Consider the following 12,873-nt stretch of genomic DNA (forward strand, 5'->3'; position numbering starts at 1 on the left):
TGGAAAAAGCTGTTCCCAGGAGCTGTGATTTATTAAACCAAAGCCCGGTGAAAGAGCTAGGATGCCTCAGTGTGATTTGTTGGCCAAGGAAACCCCCAAAGCTCCCCAAACAATACAGGGCTCTTACCTTTCCTTCTAAAAGATTATTTATTTATGTGTATAAGTGTTTTTGCACACATGCATGTGTACCATGAGTGTTCCAGTTACAGAGTTCAAGAAAGTATTCCTTAGATCCTGAAATTAGAATTGCAGACAGCTGTAAGCCCTCACCCCACTGGTGCTTGGAAATAATACTGGGTCTTCTGCAAAAAGAAGCAAGTGCTCTTAAAAGCGAGCCATCTCTCCATCTCCTCAGCATTACTTTTGGTGCTCCACCAAACTAGATGATAAGATCTTTTGTTGAAGACACTATAAGCCTCAGGTTTGTAATACAGAAAAAAAAAAACAGCTAACATCGAGCCAGAATTGTCTTCCTTCTCATCAGCTTGCACCTGTATAGTCCCAGAAGGTGCTATCCAGGTTTCTGGTGGAGGTGTTGGGGTAGGATTGTTCTCAATAGCCTTACTCAGCTGTTAAGCCTATGAGCTGTGAGACCAATCTGCTATGTTAAGATGAGTCCACTTGTATGATGGTGGCCCTATAGTTATAGAGATAACAAATTGCTCTCTGATTGGATTTGAGTTACCAGAAACCTGGTCAATAGCCCATAGCGGGGGAAACCATGGGCCCTGGGAAGAACCAAATAGTACAATTCAGCTAGATTGACACAATGTCAAGCTGCCCTTTGAATAGTTATGCTTGTGTTCATTAATAAACTTTATTCTTTGCCTTAAGAAGAAAAGCCCTTCTTTCAGTGAACAGTGGTAAACACAAACACAAAAGAAGTTTACCATTTCATGCAAGGCTTTTTAGTCATGGTACTTGGCCATCAAAGCCTTCAGCCTACAAACTGTCCTCCCTACAAAATGTGCTGGGATAATGGTAGTACAGAACTTGTGGGAGTGGCCAATGACTAGTCCAACTTGAGGCCCATACAATGAGAGAGAGGCCATGCATGATACTTGCTGGATAGTAAGGAAACAGAGGCAGGACAGCTCAGGGACCTAGGAGAGAACTAATCTTCCAAGACCAGACGAGGTAGGGCACACTCAGGGTGGTATGGCCTTAGACTGAGAGAACTAATCTTAATGAGAGTCTTCTGTACTCATAGAGTGGTACCTAGTCCAATTGTCAACAGAGGGGCATGATCCAGAAACTGATGGGAACTGATACAGAGACCCACAGCAAAGCACTAGGCAGAGCCAGGGGAACTCTGCAGAAAGAGAAGGGCATTGTAGGAACCAGAGGGGTTGAGGATACCAAGACAGCATAGCCCACAGAATCAACTAAGCAGGGTTCATCATGGCTCACAGACACTAAAGTGATGTATATGGATTCTCTATAGGTCTGAGCTAGGTCCTCTGCATACACCTTAGGGTTGTGTAGCTTGGCATTCTTGTGGAATTCCCAACAGTGGGCGAGGGGTGTCTCTGACTCTTTGCATGACCTTAGGATCCCTTTCCCTCTCCTGTGTTACCTTAGCTCATCCAGCCTTATAAGGGTTCTAGTCTTATTGTATCTTGTTAGGTCACGTTCAGTGAATATTCCTGAAAGGCTTTCTCTTTGTTTGCTTTGTTTTGGTTTTGTTTATGATTTTTTTTCTTGTTTGTGTGTTGTTTTTAAGGGAAATAGAGAAGGAGTGGATCAGGGGAATAGGGGAGGTGGAGGACGGTCTGGAAGGAGTACAGGGAGGAAAAATTGAAGTAAAGATGTATGAAAGAAAAATTAAAAATATAAATAATTAAAAAAGGTTCATGATCGCATGTTGTGCTGAGTATACGTAATGAATGTGTTCTTAGCCCTAAAAAAAGACAAGCATAGCACCCTCCCTACAGCTCAGGGAGCATTGCAGAGGAGGAGCTGGAAAGAATGAAAAATGAGAAAAATAAGAGGAAATAAAGTGAGAGGTTTGGTGTCTTTTAAAAAACACATAAATATTATGGGGATTTGATTTTTTTTTAAATCCCAGATGGGGCTGCTTCAGACTGTCCACAGCAGCTGACTAATTTCTCTCCTTCTCTAGCAGGGCCATGATTTTGCCAGTGGCTTGTGTTTCAAATTCTAGGACTTTTCAAAAGGTTTATAAATGTTAGGGCCCCAAGAGGGTGGATTGTTGGTTGTTGGTTGGTTGCTGTTGGTCACAGCTTTTTAAGTAGTCATGTGCAAAAAAGAAAGAAGAAGAAGAAGAAATTAAATATTCTGACAACAAATATCAACTTGTCCCAAGGAATCCGATGCTCCTAATCAGCAGGAAGTAGTCTAAGAATAGTGTCACCCACTCCCCCTCTGTCTTTTCATCTCTCCTATTTAGTGTTAGGATGGAAAGGGGGTGTGTGCGGAAGGGTGGAAGAAAACAAGAATCCACAAAGTAGCAAAAGACTGGCTACAAAGAAGGACTGAGAGGTAACTCCTGAGCAAACCAACCCCATTCCAATCCCAGGGTCACAGCAACTGTTTCTGTTGTGATGTAAGAAGAAATGCTGCCAAGGTTTCAGAAAAAAAGGGGCTGTTGTATACTTCTGATAGAAATACAAATAAGTTCCACTACTATGAAAATCAGCATGGAGGTTCCTCAGAATGATAAATGGGATAATTGGCTTTAAAGGTCAACTTGTCATAACCTAGAATCACCTGAGAAGGAAGTCTTATATGAGGATGTGTCTAAATCAGATTGGCCTGAGATCACATCTATGGAGAATTGTATTGATGGTTAATAGAGGTGGGAAGCCCTGCCCTGAATATGGGTGGATCTTTTTCACTGGCTAGGCTCTGTAAAAAATGGAGAATGCCAGCTGAGCAGAGGCTAGAAGAAAGCAGACATGTTTTCATTCTCTCTTCTCTTTTTCCTGTGGATATGGCTAGACTAGCTGCATGGATTTCTGCCTTGACATTCACTCAAAGATGGGACATAACTTGGAACTGGTGCCAAATCAACTCTTGCCTCCATAAATGTGTCAGGATGCTTTATCACAATTGAAATGAAACTAAAACACACACACACAGACACACACACACACACACACACACACCATATAACACAGGTTTGTTAGCCCCAAGTATACAGTTCAAAGTCAGTATAGCAACAGCCTAAGTGTCTATCAATAAAGAAATGGGTTTTTACAGTGGGGTGCATATGCATATTATATATACCAGTATAGATTTATCAATAAAAATCCAAACTATCATCTGTAGGGATATATATATATCCCTATATATAGAAATATCCCTATATATAGAAATAGTCCTGTTAAGTAAAATAAACCAGACATAGAAAGACAAATACATTTTCTCATATATTGTATATATATTTGAGTGGGGCATGAGGTATTTCAAAATGCAAATAAATTTCATAGAGAGATATGACAAGAGATAACATGAATATTTTTTAAAGCAAGGTATATACAAGTCTGAAAATAAGATGTTGAGACTCATTATTTTAAATAGCACATATACTTGAATAAAAATGAACAGGGCCTGGGTGTAGTTTACGTTAGAGCATATTCCTAGGATTTGTGATCCTAGATTTGTTTCATCATCTTTAAATGAAGAACTACTAATACAGGAAAACCCAAAGTAGTAAAATTGATGCTGTAAAGAATGTATTAATAAATGTGCATAGAAATGATAAATTACACAAAGACTTTAGCTAAAGGAGTATTACCTTCAATAGTCATGAATATAATAATGTAGTAGCCAGGCATGCTAGAAACTGCAAGAATATTTTGCACAACTGAAGTGTAAAGTTATGGGAAAGTTGCTGCTAGTGCTTATTTGCCAAGGCTGACTTCTCCTTAAGCTCCATTTCTATAAAAAAAGGAGACAACCCTGACTTATTACTAGCTTTGAGGCTCATTCCTGAATCAAAGAATATGTCTCTAACATCTGCTCAGGGTCACAACCACCACCAGGTCCTTGTCTACCATTAGGTCCCCTGTGTTCTTATCAGACAAAGCATAATCTATCAGGTGACTAAGATGAACCTGGGTAAAAACTATGTGAAAAGAGCAATTCTGGTACACTTAAATAGTTACAGGAGTATCTTTGCTGTGTCAATCTCCCATCTGCCCAAGTGGGCAGATATGCAGTCTCTGTTTCCATTGTATAAACAAAGGGTCATGGACAGGAAGAGACTTAAGAATAACAGTGTGTGGAATGCATGGGTCTAAGGACTATATAACCTGGTAAAACCTTCAATTCAGTGCCAACTCCTGTGCTCATTAGCCAGAGCTGGATGCACACTACTATTAAAGAGCTGTTTTTTTTATTAGATGTTTTCTTTATTTACAATATCGCCTTTCCCAGGTTCCCCTCCAAAAGAAAAATAAAATAAAATAAAATAAGAAAAAAAATTAAAAAAAAAACTAAAACAATCCCCTGTTCCCTCCCCCCTCCCCCTGCTCACAATCCCATCCTCTCCCACTTCCTGGCTGTGGCATTCCCCTAAACTGGGGCACAGAACCTTCACAGGGCCAAGGTACTCTCCTCCCCTTGAAGACCGACTTGACCATCCTCTGCTATACACATGCTGCCAGAGCCGTGAATCCCCCCATGTGTACTCTTTGGTTGGAGTTTAGTCCCTGGGAGCTCTGAGGGTACTAGTTAGTTCATATTGTCGTTCATGCTAAGGGGCTGCAAACTCTTCAACTCCTTGGGTCCTTTCTCTAGCTTCTCATTGGGGAGACTGTACTCAGTCCAATGGTTGGCTGTGAGCCTCTACTTCTGTATTAGTCATGTACTTTCAGAGCCTCTCAGGAGAGAGGTATATCAGGATCCTGTCATCCAGCACTTGTTGGCATCCACAACAGTGTCAAGATTTGATGACTGAATATGGGTAGAATTCCCAGTTGGAGCAGTCCCTGCATTGTCCTTCCTTTAGTCTCTGCTCCAAATTTAGCCTCTACAACTCCTTCCATGGGTATTTTGTTCCCCCTTTTAAGAAGAAACAAAGTATCCTCATTGTGGACTTCCTTCTTCTTGAGTTTCTTATGGTTTGTGGTTTGTACTTTGTGTATTCTGATCTTCTAGGCTAATATTCATTTATCAGAGAATGCATACCATGTGTGTTCTTTTGTGATTGGGTTACCTCACTCAGGATGATATTCTCCAGGTCAATTCATTTGCCCAAGAATTTCATAAATTCATTGTTTTTAATAGCTGAATAGTACTACATTGTGTAGCTGTACCACATTTTCTCTATCCATTCTCTGTTGATGGACAGCTGGGTTGTTTCCAGTTTCTGGCTATTATAAATAAGGCTGCTAAGAACATAGTGAAGCATATGTCCTTATTACATGTTGGAACATCTTCTGGGTATATGCCCAAGAGTGGTATAGCTGGGTCCTCTGGTAGTACTATGTCCAATTTCCGGAGGAACTACCAAACTGATTTCCAGAGTCATTATATCAGCTTGTAATTCCACCAGCAATGAAGGAGTGTTCCTCTTTCTCCAAAACCTTGCCAGCATCTGCTGTCACCTGAGTTTTTTACCCTAGGCATTCTGACTGGTGTTAGGTGGTATCTCAGGGTTGTTTTGAGTTGCATTTTACTGATGACTAAGGATGTTGAACATTTTTTATGTGCTTCTCAGCCATTCATAATTCATCAGTTGAGAATTCTTTGTTTAGCTCTTTTTACCCCATTTTTAATAGGGTTATTTGTTTCTCTGGAGTCTAACTTCTTGAGTTCTTTGTATATATTGGATATTAGACCTCTACCAGATATAGAATTGGTAAAGATCTTTTCCCAATTTGTTGGTTGCTGTTTTGTCCTATTTACAGTGTCTTTTGCCCTACAGAAGCTTTGCAATTTTATGAGGTCCCATTTGTCGATTCTTGATCTTAGAACATAAGTTATTGGTGTTCAGAAATTTTTCCCCTGTACCTATGTGCTGGAGGCTCTTCCCCACTGTCTTTTCTATTAGTTTCAATGTATCTGGTTTGATGTGGAGGTCCTGATCCACTTGGACTTGAACTTTCTACAAGGAGATAAGAGTGGATCAATTTGCCTTTTTCTACATGCTAACCGCCAGTTGAGCCAGCACCATTTGTTGAAAATACTGTCTTTTTTCCACTGGATGGTTTTAGCTCCTTTGTCAAAGATCAAGTGATCATAAGTGTGTGGTTTCATTTCTGGGTCTTCAATTCTGTTCCATTGATCTACCTGCCTGTCACTGTACCAAAACTATGCAGTTTTTATCACAATTGTTCTTTAGTACAGCTTAAGGTCTAGGATGGTGATTCCACCAGAGGTTCCTTTATTGTTGAGAATAGTTTTGGCTATCCTGGGTTTTTTGTTATTCCAGATGAATTTGCAAATTGCTCTTTCCAAGTCTGTGAAGAATTGAGTTGGAATTTTGATGGGGATTGCATTGAATCTGTAGATTGCTTTCAGCAAGATGGCCATTTTTACTTTATTAATCCTGCCAATCCACAAGCATGGGAGATCTTTCCATCTTCTGAGGTCTTCTTCAATTTCCTTCTTCAAAGACTTGAAGTTTTTGTCAAGCAGATCTTTTACTTGCTTAGTTAGAGTCACACCCAGGTATTTTATCAGCTTTAGGAGCTCTCTGGTGGAATTTTTGGGGTCACTTAAGTATATTATCATATCATCAGCAAATAGTGATAATTTGACTTCTTCCTTTCCAATTAGTATCCCTTTGATCTCCTTTTGTTTTCTAATTGCTCTGGCTAGGACTTCAAGTAAAATATTGAATAGGTAGGGAGAGAGTGGTCAGCCTTTCCTAGTCCCTAATTTTAGTGGGATTGCTTCAAGTTTCTCTCCATTTAGTTTGATGTTCACTACTGGTTTGCTGTATATTTCTTTGACTATGTTTAAGTATGGGCCTTGAATTCCTGATCTTTCCAAGACTTTTCTCATGAAGGGATATTGGATTTTGTCAAATGCTTTCTCAGCACCTAATGAGATGATCATATGGTTTTTTTTATTTGAGTTTGTTTATGTAGTGAATTATGTTGATGGATTTCCAAATATTGAACCATCCCTGCATCCCTGGGATGAAGCCTACTGGATCATGATGGATGATAGTTGTGATGTGTTCTTGGATTCAGTTTGCAAGAATTTTATTGAGTATTTTTGCATTGATATTCATAAAGGAAATTGGTCTGAAGTTTTCTTTCTTTGTTAGGTCTTTATGTGGTTTAGGTATAAGAGTAATTGTGGCTTCATAGAATGAATTGGGTAGACTATCCTTTGTTTCTATTTTGTGGAATAGTTTGAGGGAGGAGTATTGGATTAGGTCTTCTTTGAAGGTCTGATAAAACTCTGCACTAAACCCATCCAGTCCAAGGCTTTTTTTGGTTGGGAGACTACTAATGACTGTTTTATTTCATGAGCATATATGGGACTGTTTAGATCATTGATCTGATCTTGATTTAACTTTGGTACCTGGTATCTGTCTAGAAAATTGTCCATTTCATCCAGATTTTCCAGTTTTGATGAGTATAAGCTTTTGAGTATGTTCTAATGATTTTTTGGATTTCCTCAATGTTTGTTGTTATGTCTCCCTTTTCATTTCTGATCTTGTTAATTAGGATAATGTCTCTGTGCCCTCTAGTTAGTTGGGCTAAGGGTTTATCTATTTTGTTGACTTTCTCAAAGAACCAGCTTCTGGTTTGGTTGATTCTTTATATAGTTCTTTTTGTTTCTAATTGGTTGATTTCAGCCCTGAGTTTGATTATTTTCTGCCTTCGATTCCTCTTGGGTAAATTTGCTTCTTTTTGTTCAAGAGCTTTCAGATGTGCTGTCAAATTGCTGGTATATGCTCTCTCTGGGTTTTTTTTGTATGCACTTAAAGCTATGAATTTTCCTCGTAGGACTGCTTTCATTGTGTCCCATAAGTTTGGGTATGTTGTGGCTTCATTTTAATTAAACTCTAGGAAGTCTTTAATTTATTTCTTTATTTCTTCTTTGACCAAGTTGTCATTGAGTAGAGTGTTGTTGAGCTTCCACATATGTGTGGGCATTCTGTTGTTTATGTTGTTATTGAGGAGCAGCCTTAGTCCATGGTTGATCTGATAGGATGCAGGAAATATTTCAATCTTCTTGTATCTGTTGAGGCCTAATCTTCTCCAGTCAATTTTGGAGAAGGTACCATGAGGTGCTGAAAAGAAGGTATATCCTTTTGTTTTAGGATAAAAAATTCTATAGATATCTGTTAAATCCATCTGTTTCATAACTTCTGCTAGTCTCACTGTATCTTTATTTAGTTTCTGTTTCCATGATCTGTCCATTGCAGAGACTTGGGTGTTGAAATCTTCCACTATTATTGTGTGTAGTGCAATGTGTACTTTGAGCTTTAGTAAAGTTTCTTGTATGAATGTAGATGCCCTTGCATTTGGAGCATAGAGGTTCAGAATTTAAAGTTCATCTTAGTAGTTCATAACTTTGATGAATATGAAGTGTCCCTCCTTATCTTTTTTTTTTTGATCACTTTAAGATGATCAAAAAAAGTCAATTTTATTCGATATTAGAATGGCTACCCCAGCTTTTTTCTTGGGACCATTGGCTTGGAGAATTGTTTTCCATCCTTTTATTCTGAGGTAGTGTCTGTCTTTGTCACTCAAGTGAGTTTCCTGTATGCAATAAAATGTTGGGTCCTGTTTACAAACCTTGTCTGATGGTCTATGTCTTTTTATTGGGGAATTGAGTCCATTGATATTAATAGATATTAAGGAAAGGTAATTGTTGCTTCCTGTTATTTTTGTTGTTAGAGTTGGAAATCTGTTCATGTGGCTCTATCTTCTTTTAATTTTGTTGGAAAATTACTTTTTTGCTTTTTCTAGGATGTAGTTTCCCTCCTTGCATTGAAGTTTTTCATTTATTACCCTTTGCAGGGCTGGATTTGTGGAAATATATTGTGTAAATTTGGTTTTGTCATGGAATATTTTCGTTTCTCCATCTATGGTAATTGAGAGTTTTACTGAGTATAGTAGCCTGGGCAGGCATTTGTGTTCTCTTAAGGTCTGTATGACATCAATCTAGGATCTTCTGGCTTTCATAGTCTCTGGCGAGAAGTCTGGTGTAATTCTGATAGGCCTGCCTTTATATGTTATTTGACCTTTTTTCCCCTCACTGCTTTTAATATTCTTTCTTTGTTTTGTGCATTTGGTGTTTTGACTATTATGTGACAGGTGGAATTTCTTTTCTGGTCCAGTATTTTTGGAGTTCTGTAGGCTTCTTGTATATTCATGTGTATCTCTTTCTTTACGTTAGGGAAATTTTCTTCTATAATTTTGTTGAAGATATTTACTGGCCCATTACCTTGTGAGTCTTCACTCTCTTCTATACCTATTATCCTTAGGTTTGGTCTTCTCATTGTGTCCTGTATTTCCTGGATGTCTTGGGTTAGGAGCTTTTTGCATCTTGAGTTTTCTTTGACTGTTGTGTCAATGTTTTCTATGGTATCTTCTGCACCTGAGACTCTCTTCTGTCTCTTGTATTCTGTTGATGATGCTTGCATCTATGGTTCCTGACTTCTTTCCTAGGATTTCTAGCTCCAGAGTTGTCTCTCTTTGTGATTTCTTAACTGTTTCTACTTCCATTTTTAGATCCTGGATGGTTTTGTTCAGTTCCTTCACCTGTTTGGTAGTGATTTCCTGTAATTCTTTAAGGGATTTTTGTGTTTCCTCTTTAAGGGCTTCTACTTGTTTACTTGTGTTCTCCTGTAATTATTTAAGGGATTTTTGTGTTTCCTCTTTAAGGGCTTGAACCTGTGTACCTGTGTTCTCCTCTATTTCTTTAAGGGAGTTATTCATGCTCTTCTTAAATTTCCCTATCACCATCATGAGATATGATTTTAGATCCAAATCCTGCTTTTCTGGTGTTTTGGGATATCCCGGACTTGCTGTTTTGTGAGAACTAGGTTCTGATGAAGCCAAATAGTCTTGGTTTCTGTTGGTAAGATTCTTGTGTTTGCCTTTTGCCATCTGTTGATCTCTGGTGTTAAATGTTCTTGCTGTCTCTGGCTGGAGCTTGTTCCTCCTGTGGGTCTGTAAGCCTGTGTCAGCACTTCTAGGAGATCAGCTCTCCTCAGGTAAGACCTGTGTGCAGTGGGCTGTGGATCAGTTGTCCCTCCTGAGTACTGGGGTCAGAACGAACCCTGGAGAAAGGTTCTTCACTTGCAGGGAAGGGGCAGAGAGGGCTGTGGATCTGTAGAACCTCCTCCTAGGTGAAGAGGGGGGTAGAAAGGATCCTGCGTCAGCTGCCCAGCTGATTTTGAGTAAAGAGCTTTTTCTTAACTAATCTCTAAGTGGATGGAGTGATACACTGAGGAGGCATATTAATTTACAAAACTAAAGCAATAAATGGATGCTGAGAGAAAAAGTTTTCTCCAGGAATAAGACCTCTAATATTTATGAAGTGTGTGAGTGTGTATGTGTGTGTGTGTGTGTGTGTGTGTGTGTGTGTGTGTGTGTGTAAAACAATAAAAAATTTTAAAAAGGCCATGAACTTGACAGGAAGGGAGCATGAAGGGAGTTGTAAAGGAGGGAGATAAAATTATATAAGTGCAGTATTGACATGAAATTCTCAAAAAACAAAATTTAATTAAAAAGCAAACCAAGATTTGTTCCTTGAGACAAACCAAGATTCAAAACTTCCAGTAGTCTGGCTTTGCCCTTGTTAGACAGGCAATAAGATGATGGCCACCACAGTGCAGGTCAGAGATGAATTATCAAAGCATTTCTGGCCTTCAGTTTGGTCTTTTTTAAAATCTTCTCACAGTACTTGGTTTTCTATAGCAACCCCTCTCCTGGGATCATTGCTTCCTCCTCAGTCACAGCCGAAATCCTCTCTAGGCACAAACAAGCGCTGATATTGAAAGACAAGCAACTCCTTCCATGCCTTGCTTTTCCTCCACAGCCATCTACTAAACTAAGAGAAAACAAAACCAACCTAGGGATTTGTTTTCACGGTGGTGTATGCATGGATTTGGGAGAGACTGAAACTAAACATCGTGTCTTTGTTAGACTCCTTCACAGGCCTCATCAACATCCTGACAGACATTATTTGGCGATTCACAGGAGACTTCATGGCCCCTGACTTGGTCTGCAGAGTCATCCGCTACTTGCAGGTATGGAAATCAGCTGGCAGGGTGATGAGCCACACTAAAGCCAACACCAACTCTGGGAATCCCAGGGAAATAAACACTGAACTTCTGCTCCTGCACAATCAGACACTCCTTTCTTCTTAGCTGAAAAGACATGCAAATTTTCTATAATTTCTAAAAATAGTCTTTCCTTTGCTGCAAATAATACATTTGCAAAGCAACAATTAAGGAAATAACAGGTACAGTGGAAATGGTGGTATGTAGGGACACTTTTGGCATCTTATAGCTAAATCATGCCCTCAACTTTTGTCAATACTTGCTGTTTTACTCCCTCAGCCTCTTCTAGAAAAAAATATTGGCAAGTACTCCTCATTAATGCATTTCTATTCTTGTACAGTTTTCTAGTCTAAACAATGCCAGTTTTACAGATGGACAACATCACATTTGAAAAACACTGCCCTCTTAGAGTCCCCGGCTAGGGATTTGGAATATCTGTATTCATATTCAGGAGTAAGATTATGTATTGCCTTCAGGTCTTAGTAACATTTTTTATTGTTGGGAAACAAATGAGAATAGTTGTGATGTTAATGTTCTTTGTGCTCTGAATATGACTTTAAAAGGAGTCATTGCAGATAGATGGTATTTTCTTCTAGTGAATCTATTACACATCCCTGGAGCATTACAGGGGTACAGTCATTAATATGCAATACTTATATGACAAATGTCTTACATCTACTTGTTGAGAATACTGTTGAGTTGATTTTAATTATTTTATTATTTCAGTAATGGATTGCTGAAGTGCAAGTTGTAATAAAATTCAATTGCCTAAAACAATATGTATTTATCCTTTCATGGTGTTTATTAGTCAAAAACTCAGTAATGGTTTGGTTGGGATAGATACAGATTAGCCATTAGGTTCCATCACATGATTCATGGCAGTAGGCCAGTGGAGGGAAGATCAGGGACCAGATAATTCACATCAATGGCCAGTGTGTGGTCAAAGCAGAATACTCACTGTCTCACCATTGGGACTCTCAATAGGTACTCAATAGTATCCTCACAAATACAACTATTTTTTCCAAGAACAATTTGTCATAGTAACCAAGATAAAAAATACCAATGTGTTTCATAAAACAGTCTCATTAATTATACACCATGGCCTCCACATTTTTCTTTTGGGGACATAAGTCAATGCTGGTGTAGTATGGGGAAGAAGGGATTCTCTAGAGAGACTAAAAGCAAGAGATAAAGATAATTGGGACCTGTTGGGTTTGGTCATTGCAGATACCATCACACTACCCAAAATCACATTTATAATCTATAATTTTTTTCATGTGTTACAACTTCAAACTGTGACAAAAACTACCCATAGCAACAACATTTCTTCCAATTTTATTCATAATAAATACTAAAATAATAGTATGTAAGATTGGCAGGAAAACTCCAATGATTCTCACCCCTAGGATGGCAGCAAGAAAATGTTATTGATGCTTGAATGAGGTTTTCTAAGGTTCTGGAAATTAACCAATGGCTTGCAACAGTCAAGGAGCACTGATGAAAGAAACCAGCTGGTTGGAGGATACATGAGCTCTGTGGTGTTCTAGTCTTCATTATTCCCATTCTGCAATGTCCATGTCTGTGGTGGCCTTGAAAATTAACAGCTTTCCTTCACAGTAAAATGAAACTTCTACCCATCATGGAGAGAGCAG

The 12,873-nt window shown here is 38.8% G+C and overlaps 1 protein-coding gene across 2 annotated transcripts in view; it reads left to right on the plus strand.

The window, feature by feature from the left end:
- Npsr1 (neuropeptide S receptor 1) overlaps nucleotides 1-12,873 on the plus strand; it is a 207,242-nt gene that overhangs the window by 146,823 nt on the left and 47,546 nt on the right. The window contains exon 3 of one of the 2 annotated variants that reach the window (XM_031344054.1): nucleotides 11,085-11,188. The exons of the other annotated variant lie outside the window; for it this stretch is intronic. Coding sequence (XP_031199914.1) covers nucleotides 11,085-11,188 — 104 coding nt within the window. The remainder of the gene's footprint in view (nucleotides 1-11,084; nucleotides 11,189-12,873) is intronic. 2 annotated transcript variants of the gene reach the window in all.

Source organism: Mastomys coucha, unplaced genomic scaffold (assembly GCF_008632895.1).
Source record: "Mastomys coucha isolate ucsf_1 unplaced genomic scaffold, UCSF_Mcou_1 pScaffold23, whole genome shotgun sequence".
Classification (NCBI taxonomy): Eukaryota; Metazoa; Chordata; class Mammalia; order Rodentia; family Muridae; genus Mastomys; species Mastomys coucha.